The 11,128-nt window shown below is 55.3% G+C and overlaps 7 protein-coding genes across 7 annotated transcripts; 3 read left to right on the plus strand and 4 right to left on the minus strand.

Moving 5' to 3' along the window:
- Positions 1–388: 388 nt before the first annotated feature.
- IE81DRAFT_117215 (hypothetical protein) lies at positions 389–1,921 on the plus strand. Its single transcript, XM_025510154.1, has 3 exons — positions 389–1,007; positions 1,344–1,553; positions 1,633–1,921. Exons 1-3 carry the CDS (start codon positions 749–751, stop codon positions 1,818–1,820), a joined length of 657 nt encoding a protein of 218 aa, XP_025369801.1. The 5' UTR covers positions 389–748; the 3' UTR covers positions 1,821–1,921.
- On the minus strand, positions 1,717–2,965 carry IE81DRAFT_323189 (hypothetical protein). The gene is made up of 2 exons (XM_025513858.1): positions 2,464–2,965; positions 1,717–2,326 (listed from the first exon to the last, which is right to left on the minus strand). The coding sequence occupies exons 1-2, from the start codon at positions 2,773–2,775 to the stop codon at positions 2,216–2,218; spliced, it is 423 nt and encodes a 140-aa protein (XP_025369802.1). The 5' UTR covers positions 2,776–2,965; the 3' UTR covers positions 1,717–2,215.
- Positions 2,966–3,254: 289 nt separating this feature from the next.
- On the plus strand, positions 3,255–3,931 carry IE81DRAFT_323190 (hypothetical protein). The gene is made up of 2 exons (XM_025513859.1): positions 3,255–3,737; positions 3,807–3,931. The coding sequence occupies exons 1-2, from the start codon at positions 3,403–3,405 to the stop codon at positions 3,823–3,825; spliced, it is 354 nt and encodes a 117-aa protein (XP_025369803.1). The 5' UTR covers positions 3,255–3,402; the 3' UTR covers positions 3,826–3,931.
- On the minus strand, positions 3,683–4,174 carry IE81DRAFT_323192 (hypothetical protein). Its single transcript, XM_025513860.1, has 2 exons — positions 4,139–4,174; positions 3,683–4,070 (listed from the first exon to the last, which is right to left on the minus strand). Exons 1-2 carry the CDS (start codon positions 4,143–4,145, stop codon positions 3,853–3,855), a joined length of 225 nt encoding a protein of 74 aa, XP_025369804.1. The 5' UTR covers positions 4,146–4,174; the 3' UTR covers positions 3,683–3,852.
- Positions 4,148–6,104, plus strand: IE81DRAFT_117236 (hypothetical protein). The gene is made up of 4 exons (XM_025510155.1): positions 4,148–4,461; positions 4,537–4,829; positions 4,908–5,080; positions 5,160–6,104. The coding sequence occupies exons 1-4, from the start codon at positions 4,270–4,272 to the stop codon at positions 5,627–5,629; spliced, it is 1,128 nt and encodes a 375-aa protein (XP_025369805.1). The 5' UTR covers positions 4,148–4,269; the 3' UTR covers positions 5,630–6,104.
- On the minus strand, positions 5,544–6,692 carry IE81DRAFT_323193 (hypothetical protein). The gene is made up of 3 exons (XM_025513861.1): positions 6,315–6,692; positions 6,132–6,223; positions 5,544–5,995 (listed from the first exon to the last, which is right to left on the minus strand). Exons 1-3 carry the CDS (start codon positions 6,403–6,405, stop codon positions 5,819–5,821), a joined length of 360 nt encoding a protein of 119 aa, XP_025369806.1. The 5' UTR covers positions 6,406–6,692; the 3' UTR covers positions 5,544–5,818.
- A 653-nt stretch (positions 6,693–7,345) lies between these two features.
- IE81DRAFT_323194 (hypothetical protein) lies at positions 7,346–10,565 on the minus strand. The gene is made up of 4 exons (XM_025513862.1): positions 9,997–10,565; positions 9,140–9,922; positions 8,518–9,066; positions 7,346–8,445 (listed from the first exon to the last, which is right to left on the minus strand). The coding sequence occupies exons 1-4, from the start codon at positions 10,264–10,266 to the stop codon at positions 7,552–7,554; spliced, it is 2,496 nt and encodes an 831-aa protein (XP_025369807.1). The 5' UTR covers positions 10,267–10,565; the 3' UTR covers positions 7,346–7,551.
- Positions 10,566–11,128: the final 563 nt, after the last annotated feature.

The following is an 11,128-nucleotide window of genomic DNA, read 5'->3' on the forward strand; positions in this document are numbered from 1 at the left end:
TGGTCTAATTTGGAGGCGTGTGCATTTGCGAGTAGGAGTACTGCCGATCACGTCCCTTTTGACGTATCTCTACTCTCACTGTCGTACCAAGACTCGGTGCGTCGAGGAGTGAGGGGAGGCAAGTGAGCAGTGCGAGAGTGGGACATATGGCTGACTGGATGAAGAAGGTGTCGATTGGGACATGGTGTGTACACGCTTGATGAGCCGTCGAGTCCACCTTCATCAGCAGCAGCGTGACATCAATTTTGGTAGCTCTGCGCTGGTGCATGCATCAGCAGCACGGGGCACGCGCTGCGATCGAGGAATTTGTGCCGGCTGATGAATCCGAGGATTCGTGGTTGAGTGCATGAGGCCGTGCACGCATCGATGCTTTCTGTCACCGCGGAGCATTCACATTCACATTGCTGCTCGTGACGCGCGAACTGCACCGCGTGAGACCGTCTATAGCTGATGCGACACGCAGAGAGAAGGCGAACGCGAGGGTCTGGACCGGTGCCTCCTTTCCATGCTGCTCTCTCACCATCTTCACACACACTGTACGACTAGCTGACGCGGGCGCCTCCTCTGAGACATTCCCCTCTCTGGCAAGCATCACACAACGCTCGACTACCACGCATCGCGCAGAGCACCTGACGGGAGGTGCTTGCATCGCCCGAGATCCAATCCGCGCTTCATCTCGTCTCTGCCTCGCAAGTCGTTCACTTAATATTTTGACTGTGCATCAGCAACTTACCCAGTCGAAGGCAGGATGCATCCAGCTCTACTGATCATCCTCGTGGTGCTCTTCTCTACTCTGCTCTCAAGCATCGGTCACGCTCGTCTATCCACGCTCATCCTACCCATCTGGCTACGTCTCACTTCCGCCTCGACATTAGCCGCGAATCAAAGGGCAAAAAAGGAGTTGTTGCAGAACAGATTATTACTTGGACAGACTTCGGCTCAGGATGATTTTAGCAAATGGGCAAAGATCAGGAGAAAGGTGGACAAGCTGACTCAGGAGATCGAGGGCAGTAGTGAGTGGCTTTGAGAGGTGCAAAGTTGGCCGCAGGCTCCTGGCAATAGTTTTCCGGGAGTTTTTGTAAAAATGCCAGCATGACCGTGATGCATCTGATGAACAGCGCTGGCAAAAGAGAAGGGGCATGGCCTCAAGTTGAAGTGGACACGGACTGTGCGCTGGATCTAGGGAATAGCAACACATACTGCAGCTGCGAGCGGTAGTAGGTTTTGCTCCCGAGAGCCTGCCTCCTTCAACAGGCGCGGCACCGCCTCGGCACAGGCAGCGCATACATGGCAGCTAACGCAATCACCTACTGACTGAAGACTCTCGCGCCTTTGTTCCGCAGACGCAAAGCTTCAGTCTGCTCAATCAACCTTGACGCTGCTCGTTCGAGCAGGTCTGATTGTGCTCACCACAGTGATGCCCTTCCTGGTCACTTCCTACCACTCCAAGACGCCCATGTTCTTCCTTCCTCCCGCTGCGGCCGGTACGAGGGAGGGAAGCACCTGGTTCGGACCTATCGGATGGGCTCTGAGTCTGGCTGCTGCGCCCGCTGGTAAGTTTGGGGGAGTACACGCCTGTCAAAGAAAGGCACCTGTATGCTGACTTTGTCATAACCCTCCAACGCCGCCCAGGATCGGTCTCGGCAGGTGCCTGGTCCGCAGTGGTCACTCGAGTGTTTACGCTGCTCATCTCGGGCGTGAAAGATGTGATGCCCTCGGCCTCATCGGATACGAAGAGTGCAAAGCCGACAGAGAAGCAATCTCAGACAGAAGCGAAAAAGAGCGCCAGCATTGAATCCGTAAAGGAGAAGTCTTCGTGAAGATGACGTGCTCTGCAATGAGGACATGCTTTGTAGACTTTTTTTGCGCGCCAGAGCTTCTTCAGTCAGAGGGATCAAATACTAAAGTGTGGGCTACCCGCACAGTGCGCGAGATTTGTCGAACTTGTGTGGTGGTTGAGACAATTGAGTGATGACGGTCGTGAGACGAACACGCATCTGACAAGCTTCTCTTGCGGGAGGCATGCCGAACCGAGCTCACTCGTGCGGTCGGGCAGGCATTCGAAAGCGTGGACCTGACGCGCACACATCCAACACATGCCGCACTGCATCAGAGGGCAGTGAAAGCCATCCATCGTCGAAGATATGCGGCCATGCGCCCTTCCCAATACCAGTGATTCGTGGTCAATCGCTGTATGCCCTCCAATTCGATGAGATCATGCTGGACCAGCACCGGGGGCGGGACCGGAGCCGGCTGGAATGGCGCCCTGTGCGAACATGAGCTTTTGCCTCTCTTCGAGCACCTTTCGCTTGTTGAAGTATTCCACCTGTTCAGGCGCATATAGGGGACGTGTGCAAAAGCATGAGCGAGAGCGAGACCTCGAGTCGAGCCTAGTCGAGTCGGAGACTTGGGTGACACACACATGCGCCCAAGTAGGCACTCGAGGGGCTACGAATCACTCACCCAGCTTCTAGCGCAATGTTCCTCATACCCGTCCCTCAGGTGCTTACAAGGATCTCTGCTCCGCTCCTCCTCCACATTCACTGCTCCGCGTTTCCTCTGCTCTTCAAGTGCGGCTTTCCCGATGGGTCCTTTACCCTCGTTGGTAATGTCCGTACCGGGAGGTACCTGAATACCTTTGGATGTGAGACAGGAATAATAAGCGTCGCGAGATGACCAGCAGGCTTGACGGGCTGAGCGGGTTGGAACGTTGTCGGTGTTGCCGCCAGCGCTCGTGCTGGAGCTGGCTTTTGGGGTGGAACTGAACCAACCCATCGTGAGACGTGTTGCCTCTGATCTTTGTGCGCTTGATCAGACAGTGGACTTTGTCGCAGAATCTGTGGGCGTCGGATATTGATGGGAGCGAAGAGACTGCGGTAAAGTGCTTGATATGGAGCTGGGTGGAAGCTGGGGAGAAGGCGGGAGCAAGCGATTAGAAGGGAAGTGCCTCACTCGCCACTACGCTACACTCACGACTCACACTCGGCTGACTCTTCTGTTGTAAGGCTGACTTTAGCTGAGGAAGCACGCGTACGTTTTGATCGAACTCATCAGGCTCTGGCTCCGAAGAGGCGAAGTGAGGTTGCCATACACGTGACCATATCCTCCACACGAATCCACACAGAAGTAGCGCGCAGCATATGCAAAGCGCGAGGCACGAGGGAGCTTCTTGGCTGCCGGCGAGTCTGATGAGTTGTGTGAGTGTGCTTCTGTCAGGTCGCGTGTGCAGGTTGCACCTTGCTGCCAGCCATGCAGCTAGCTATATAGCATCAAAGCTCTTGCGCCCAACACAAGACCGGATCGTCCGGCATTCAGAGAGTCATACCATCTTCACTCTGACTGGCAAGTCGTGCTCTCCCTGTGCTTCAGCGCGATTCCATGACAGGCCGGAGGCTCAACAGCATGTCGCTATCCGACGTTTCCCCAGCTCTCAGCGCTCTGCTACACTTGTCGCACATCCTGCCCATCTTCCTAGCGCCGCACACCAAAGTTGAAGAATCCTTCAGCACGCAAGCTATTCACGACGTGCTAGTCTGGGGATCTGATGCCTTTTTGGCATCACATGCCAGTATTCGTCAGGATGCTTTGAGGCGCTTCGATCATTTGGAATTTCCTGGTGCTGTGCCCAGGAGCTTCTTACCGCCAGCTGTGTTTGCAGCTATCGCTGCACCTGTCCTTTTCGCGCTGCGACTGGCTGGGGTTGTGAGGGATAGCTTCGAAGCCCAGACTGTACGTGAGTGAGTGAAGGGCTGATGCGCTGGTGGGGTTGCTCCGCGAGGAACTGACAGAGGGAGCGTGCTGCGCAGTTCGCATACTGCTCGCTGAGCTTCATCTCTGGAGCGTTCGACACCTCTACAGCGCCCTCGCATCCTCTTCGGCCCATACAGGTGCCGCGCAGTTCAAGGAGCCCAATGTCAAATCTACAAGCAAGAAGTCGAGCGCTGACGCCGTTCTGAGTTGGAGCCAGGCGAGCCACTTGCGGAATGGTAGCCTCATCATCCACTGCTTGCTCTTCCACGCCAATTTTTGGGCTGGCAGATTCACTCCCAATGGACTCGCAGCACCTGCAGGCAAGTGAAGGGTCTTGAGGCGAAGGCTTCACCCGAGTAGGGCCATGAGCTGACATGTGTGCATACAGTCAACATAGCACTGGCCTCACTTCTCTCCGCGCAGCCCTCCTGGTGGGCTTTGTCGCTCTTCGGAGCACTCTGCGCCATAAGCAGGGCTGAACTGGCTGGGATTCTCATCAGCATACTACCAGTCCTTTGGATGCGAATGGGCACGCGCAAAGTCCTTCTGGCGTCCTCGGTCAGCATCTCCTTCCTACTGATCGCTGTGCTGCTAGACACGTACCTCTGGGACAGAGCCTTCGTGACGATCGAGGCAGGAAAAGGCCTGCTTTGGGCCGAACTTGAGGCTGTGCTATTTAATGTGGTTGAGGGGAAAAGCTCGGGCTGGGGCGTGAGTCGAAGTGGCTCAGAAATTATTCTCTACCTAGTAAAGCGGGCTGACACTTGCTCTGGCTTGCCGGGACAGGTCTCTCCATGGCACTATTACGTCACACGCTTCCTGCCACGCCTGCTCACTGGAGCTATTCCTTTACTCGCCATTGGTTCTTACCGAATTTTCGCTTTGACCAAAGCGCGGATCGGCCTCTCGAGAGAGACTGGGCTTCTTGCGAGCACGACCATCCCGGCTTCGTTGCTTTGTCTCTACGTCAGTGGAGCGCACATCGGGTTGTTATCTTGTTTAGGCCACAAAGAAGCAAGGTTCATTGCCTATACCATCCCACTCTTGGTGCACGCTGCCAGTGTTGGTCTTCTACATCTGTGAGTGGACAATCGCCACAATCGATCGCATACCAGATCGACTCAATCATCAGCTGGTTGCTCTCTGCCACTCTATAGTGTGCAGGGCGCCGGCACTCCTCGTCGGCGTCGGTGGGTGTCACATTTCTTTGCGCTGTCCTGCCTTGCCGGGTGTGCTGCCTCGAGCGCTTTGGGCTTGGCAGCTAGTCATGGCAACTACCCTGGTGGAGAAGCAATGCTCACCCTGCATCGCTCAGTGCAGCAAGACAATGGTGAGCTACTCGATTTTCGGATCAGCTGCTTCATCAAGTTGGAACGTTCACACCGCTCCTGCGCTTCGTCCGCACACAGTCCACGTTCATATCAGCGTACCAGCCGCCATGACCGGCGTCACGCTCTTCTCGTCCATCCATCTGCATCGACAATTGTCAGGATCATGGCGCTTCCAAAGCGCAACCGGCGTCTCATCTCCGATACCTCCCTCACCAAGCAACTTGACGTGGGTCTACGACAAGAGCGAAAGTCTGAATAGTCTTTCAAGCGCGGAAGAATGGGACTCGGCCGCTTCCCAAAGAGGCATCACGCATCTGCTGGCCGATCGGCCGTGCGTTGAGCACGGACCGATGTGGACCTTGCTGGAAGGCTCCGAGGCTTTTCCAGAGTACGCAGGGCTGCGGATCAAGAGACCAAAGCTGAATCGTGGTGGATGGGCAATGAATCAGCTGCTTGCTCTGCTGCCAGTCGAGCTTAAGTGGAGGGACGCGATCTGGATTTGCGAAAGGAAAGGTTGGAGGACGACGCAGAAGGTAGAGTCTGCTTGAGCATTTGAAAGCTACTGTGGGCAACCTGCTCTGCTTGCTCGGCTGCAACTTCGTCCCTCTTGCACTTTGCCACTGCATGCATTATGTTATCGCAACTACGAAGGGGCGTGCGCTTCATAGGCTACACGTTCGGTCTTGTGCTTCAAGGATTTGTGTTCCTCGGGCTGCTGAAAGCCAGGGACGGGTGCGTCAGAGCGGGTCCCTCTGACCAGAAAAGACGGCAAGTCCTTCATCCTCCGAGGTGAACTCGACATCCGCTCCTATAGAAAAATTGAAGACGTTTCCAGCTTTGGCGTGATGTGTTATGCCTGTGGTCTTGTCCTTGACGATGATGGAGCCAGAGATGACGTATTTGAGCTCGTTGTACTGCGTCGCCACGAATGGTGAAGAAAATTCAGAACTTTGAGTCGCACAAATCTTGTGCAGCACGAACGAAATTGGGCAACGAAGAACATCGCAAAGGCGGGAAAGGGAATCAAGAGGGCCCAGTGAGACCACTTACGGTGTACGTGTAGTGCAACGGCTCTCCCTTGCGAATTCTGAAGAATCCCATCACTTGATGCTCGTTCACCTTTGGACTGTGAGTCACATCCACTATCACCCGAGCAGATGTGCGTGGCTCCCAGCTCGTCAGCGCTTCAGGTCTCTGGCCCAGCTCAGCCAAGTGATGAGGAAAGCCACTTACTCAGCTGACTGTTGCTTTGCTGGAACTCGGGAATCTTCTCCTTGCCTTCTGGAGTGGTCAGAAAAGTGTCTAGCAATTGGACCAGCGCCATTGTGAAGATGGAGATGGTCGGAGCAAAAATGGTCTCAAGTAGAAGGAGTCACTGGCAGCAACAGAAGGGCTCGACAGAGATTCTGTTGTCAAGCGTGGATGAAAGAGTCTGGTTCTGGAGTCATCTAACAAGAAGCACAGTGGGCTTTATGAGGATCCAAAGCTAAGACGATGAGCCCGCGCATCCCGTCAAAGCGAGTGTGAGTTCAAGGTCGAAGCGCCTGGCTAGCTCAAGCTACTCGATTGTAACTGTCTTCTTCGCTGACCGAAGCCGTGGCACATCTCAAGATACCCGGCGAGCGTGGAGGGCATGCGAGAGAGATCCTTATCAAACCTCTGACCTCCTCCCATCTTGGCCCGGCTGGGCAATCCCTGCCACAGCGCGACCAGCCTCGGTCCATCTCTACAAGCATCGCCAATCATGAATACTCAGCACGCACAAAGCATGCCGCCTCACAAGTCTGGCTTGAAGAGGCCAACCTGGTGTTCATTTCGTACCTTTTAGTCTCTCACAACAGACGAATCGTGAGCGTGATTACAGCCACACCCACGACGAATCAGAATCTTAATGCTATACACATCGTCGTGAGTCTGGATTAAAGCTGCTGCACGGGCAGACGTGCCGCGGCTCATCTTTCGCATCGCGATTGCGGGGCGCGTCTTCTCTTATCTGACATGTCGAGCTATATACTCACTGACTGCTGTGCATTTGCGGGACGTGCATCGGCCAGCCTGGTCGGCTGGCAAACATGTTTCCGAAGTTCGGACAGAGTTGCCGTGGCTCCACTCTGGCCTTGCGAAGGCTTTGGAGCTCGGAAAGAATCCAGCTCTGCCTTGTCCGTGCAACAAGCTTGCTTGACCCACAGGTAGCCATGACAGGCTCCTCGATGACAGGAGTGCTGAGGGAGAAGCATGACACGGTCCATCGGCGCTCAAGACTTGACTGAAGCTCGAGAGGGCTATAGTATTACAAGGCTTGCTGGCATCAAACCGCGTCGTACAGAAAATTGGGACGTAATAGAATGCAAGGTCAAAGATCGAGAGCGGAGCGTAAGAAGGTGGTCAAGCTTCGAGCTTGGGCGTGAAGTTGATCAATGGACCTCGGAGGTCAGCAGGAAAGTATGCCTCAACGACCACCCGAATTTGTTCAAGCATGTTGGGAGACAGCGCCAGCGCCGTGCTCAGGAGATTCGAATACGTCCTCGTCATCTTCATCAAGCACGGCCCAGTTGGGTCCGGCAGGTGCGTATCCACCGCTAGGGATTCTGTACGAAACTCTTTCGGAGCTGACGGTTCTGATCGAAGGTGCATCTCCCAAACTCCCAATGCTCGGACGAGCGTACTTGGTCTTGGACGCCAAATTGTTGACTAATGCGCTCGAAGGACGCGGACCTCTTCTGCGCGCTCCTCTGTCCTGTCCGACGTTCGCGCCTGGTCGGTGCACAACTACCGTCGCTTCGCTACCAGCAATGCTGTGGTCCGAAGTGGATCGAGGCATGCCCATGCTGGAACCTTGTCCTACTTGCGACATGCCAGCTTGAGATGCGCCTTGCGTTGCGGCATCATTCATGCTTCCAGAGGGTGCTCTAGCACCAGCAAAGAAGACATTGCCAGCTGTCGAAGGTCTAGGTCTGAAGCTGTGTTGAGCCCTGAATGAAGGTCTAGGAGCGTCTTTGGAGGCCAGCGCAAACGCAGGTCCAGTCTTTTGCGTCGCTCCTTGCCTGTTCTGAGTTGGTGAGGATGGAGGAGCCGGGATCCTTGAAGTGCTAGGTATCCTCGTATTGGCATGAGTGATAGCAGCAGCGGGACGGGCGATGCTGCTAGCAGCACTGTTGATGGTCTGGCCACGACGGGTGGCAGTTGCAGGGGTGGCCCTCACACTTCCCGGCCCTGATGGTCCAACGCTGCTGCCGAGACGCGCTCGCTTGGCATTTGAAACCGCTCGCATCGGCGTTGCGGCAATACGATTGGCAGCCGACGAGGAGCTCAGGGGTGGCCCTGATTCGCTCGCCGAGCTGGATGTCGATATCGTTCGCGTGCGCTGAAGGGACGTACAGAGTGCGTGAGTTGTGATGCCTGCTTTTGCGATATCCAGGTGAGAATTGTGACTCACTTTGCGAGTCGATGCTGTCGCTTGTTCAGCAGCAGCGGTCTGAAGCTTCTCGACGAATCGCTGACCATCGATCATGAATGCTCTGCCAGTCTCCTCTTCCCAGCCCGGTATCGTCCTGAGCAGCTCGTCCTCCAACTTTGGCTTCAACACTTTGACTCTCTTCCTAATCTTTTCCTCTTCCAATAACTGGCCCGGTCTAGTCTTTTTCAGCCTTTGAGGATCTTGCGCCGCTTTCTCCAGCGCCTCGCCCTCTGCGATCAGGTCCTGATACCGGGCGACCATCTTCAATAACGGCGCTTTGCGATCCAACTCTTGGTTTGCCATCCTCTCGTACACATCGTGCGCTTCTTGAAGCTCATCGCTGGGAATTATTCCTGTGCCGGATCCATCATCTAGATCAACGAAGAACGATGGGAAAGCGGCGCGGCGCTCAGAGGTAGACATGGCCAGCTCATCCCACAGCTTGGCGATTCGCTCTCTAATACCACCAATGAAGGCTGCCATATTCTGCGCTTTGAGCTCTCTCATGCTGCCCAGCTCGGAAACGTACTATTCCGGACCCATTGAATGGTATGATCAGCAAGTGCCACGGCGCATCGCCACGGCACCGCTGCATACTCACAGCTTGTATGCATGCATCCGTGGAGCCCGAGTTGGCCAGCACAAACTCTTCCATCTCGGCCTCGGACACTCCGAAGCGCTCCCAAAGCACAAAGAGCTCGTCGTAAAGTTCTTGAATTCTGGCTTCTCTCTTCAATCTTTCAGCCTCCAGTGCCTGCCTGAGCTCACCAGCGCGCTTCACGTTGCTTGGGTTGGGAGCTAAGACGTGCGAAGGTTGCATGGACGAAGACCCCACACGCATGCTGTTGGTGGGCGTCGCAGAGGGCGAGAGCGTATCGTCGTCAATATCCGAGATGGACTCAAACGCTCCCTCCCATATCTCTTCATCGCTTGGAGGCGTGACTCGGAGTCTCAAGTGCGATAAGATGCGCGATTCAAAAGTAGCTTGACCAGCCTCGTCGCTGAGCGTCGGCATGATGCATAGCTCTGACCATTGGTGCAAAATGGCGAGCAGATGCTCTCTCAACTCTTCGGTCCGTGTCGAGTGCTCTTGCTCTGCCGCTCTCAGAGAGTCGGTCAGCTCGGCAAGATAAGAAAGAGGCAAGTAGTCCAGGCTGCTAGCAGCGACCTCGCCATCGCGATTGGACGCTGGCGAGTGACGTGATGATCGACGCGCTTTGCTACGCTTGGGCTTGGCGGGAATGGATGGCATGTACGAGTCCAAAAGGGGCGTATATGCCGACAGTCTACCTTGTAGAGACAGCGCCTGAGCGGTGCGAGAGTCGTGCTCCTTGCGCACATCGCCCAGTTGGACCTCCAGCCCCTCAAGCCGAGGTATCAAGGCCTACAGTACATGTGTGATTAGCATCACAACAGCAAACATGGCAAGCGCCGTCGAGAACGCAACCCTTCACTCACCTGATCCGCGCCATTTTTGAACGTCGAGTCCATTCCCAGAGCTTCTTTGTGCTCCGTGATGCTCACTTCCAACTCCCTGCATCTGTCTTCCTTCTCTTCCACATCAGCTCTGGCCTTTTTCAACTGGGCATCCACAGCAGCTTGCAAGGCATCGCGAAGCTCTTCGAGTGTCGAAGCGAGAGCCTCTTTAGGCGCTCCTAGCTTGTGGTGCAAAGCTGTCAAGGTGGTGGTGGACTCGCTAAGCAACGCACTTAGCGAATTCGCGTCCATCGCGGCGTTAAGCGAGCGCTCAAGGGGCCGCTCGGATGCGATCGTACTCGTCAATGATATGTGCGCAGGGGACTGCGTGTGGTGGATCGATGATGAGGAGGCGGACCTGCAGAGGGAGACAAGACAGAGTACGCGATCGATGCTCGATTTCGAGAGACGCGACGGAAGTCACGAATGCTTGCGATGATGAGGATAGAGCCCGACTTTGGAGTCAGGGAGGGTGCATTGCACGTCGGCGTCCACGCGAATCGATGACCGTGAAAGTTGTGAGGGCCGAAGATTCTGGATTGTTAGAGGAGCCGTCGCCTAGCTGCACGACGCGTTGATCAACCATCTACTCGTGACTCGTGTGACGCTGCTATACGCGCCGCTCGCTCGCTGTAGAAAGGAGCTTGGGCTGCACGTCCGAGCGCGCGAGGCTTGCCCGCTGCACGCACGCGCGACTTGCGCGCGTCCAAATGTTCGCCACGCGACGAGTCACGTGACATGTCAGTGTCTCATCGTGGTTATCACGTCAATCTGAATCACGAATGGATTAGGGTTAGGGAGCAAAAGTTGGCTGTTCGATTGCTACCATCGCAGCCAAGCTACTTTTGCTGGTAATTTCACGACTTTCGAGGGGGTCATGCAAAGTATACCAATCTTGAGCACGAACAAGATTCCCTCTTTAGCTGACGATTCGTGATTTTGATGCGCCCACGGGCAAGTCGAGGAAGGGTCCGTCATCAAAATCGAGTCTTTCGGCTGGGAAGTCCGCGGATGTGCGACCTCAGCTAGCAAGTGGCCGCGCGCGCATATGCGCGTCGTGTTTGTGTTTGATGAGGTGCGCAACTGAACTGTACTACCGTACCTGCGGGCGGGC

This window comes from Ceraceosorus guamensis (genome assembly GCF_003144195.1).
Source record: "Ceraceosorus guamensis strain MCA 4658 unplaced genomic scaffold IE81scaffold_27, whole genome shotgun sequence".
Lineage (NCBI taxonomy): Eukaryota > Fungi > Basidiomycota > Exobasidiomycetes > Ceraceosorales > Ceraceosoraceae > Ceraceosorus > Ceraceosorus guamensis.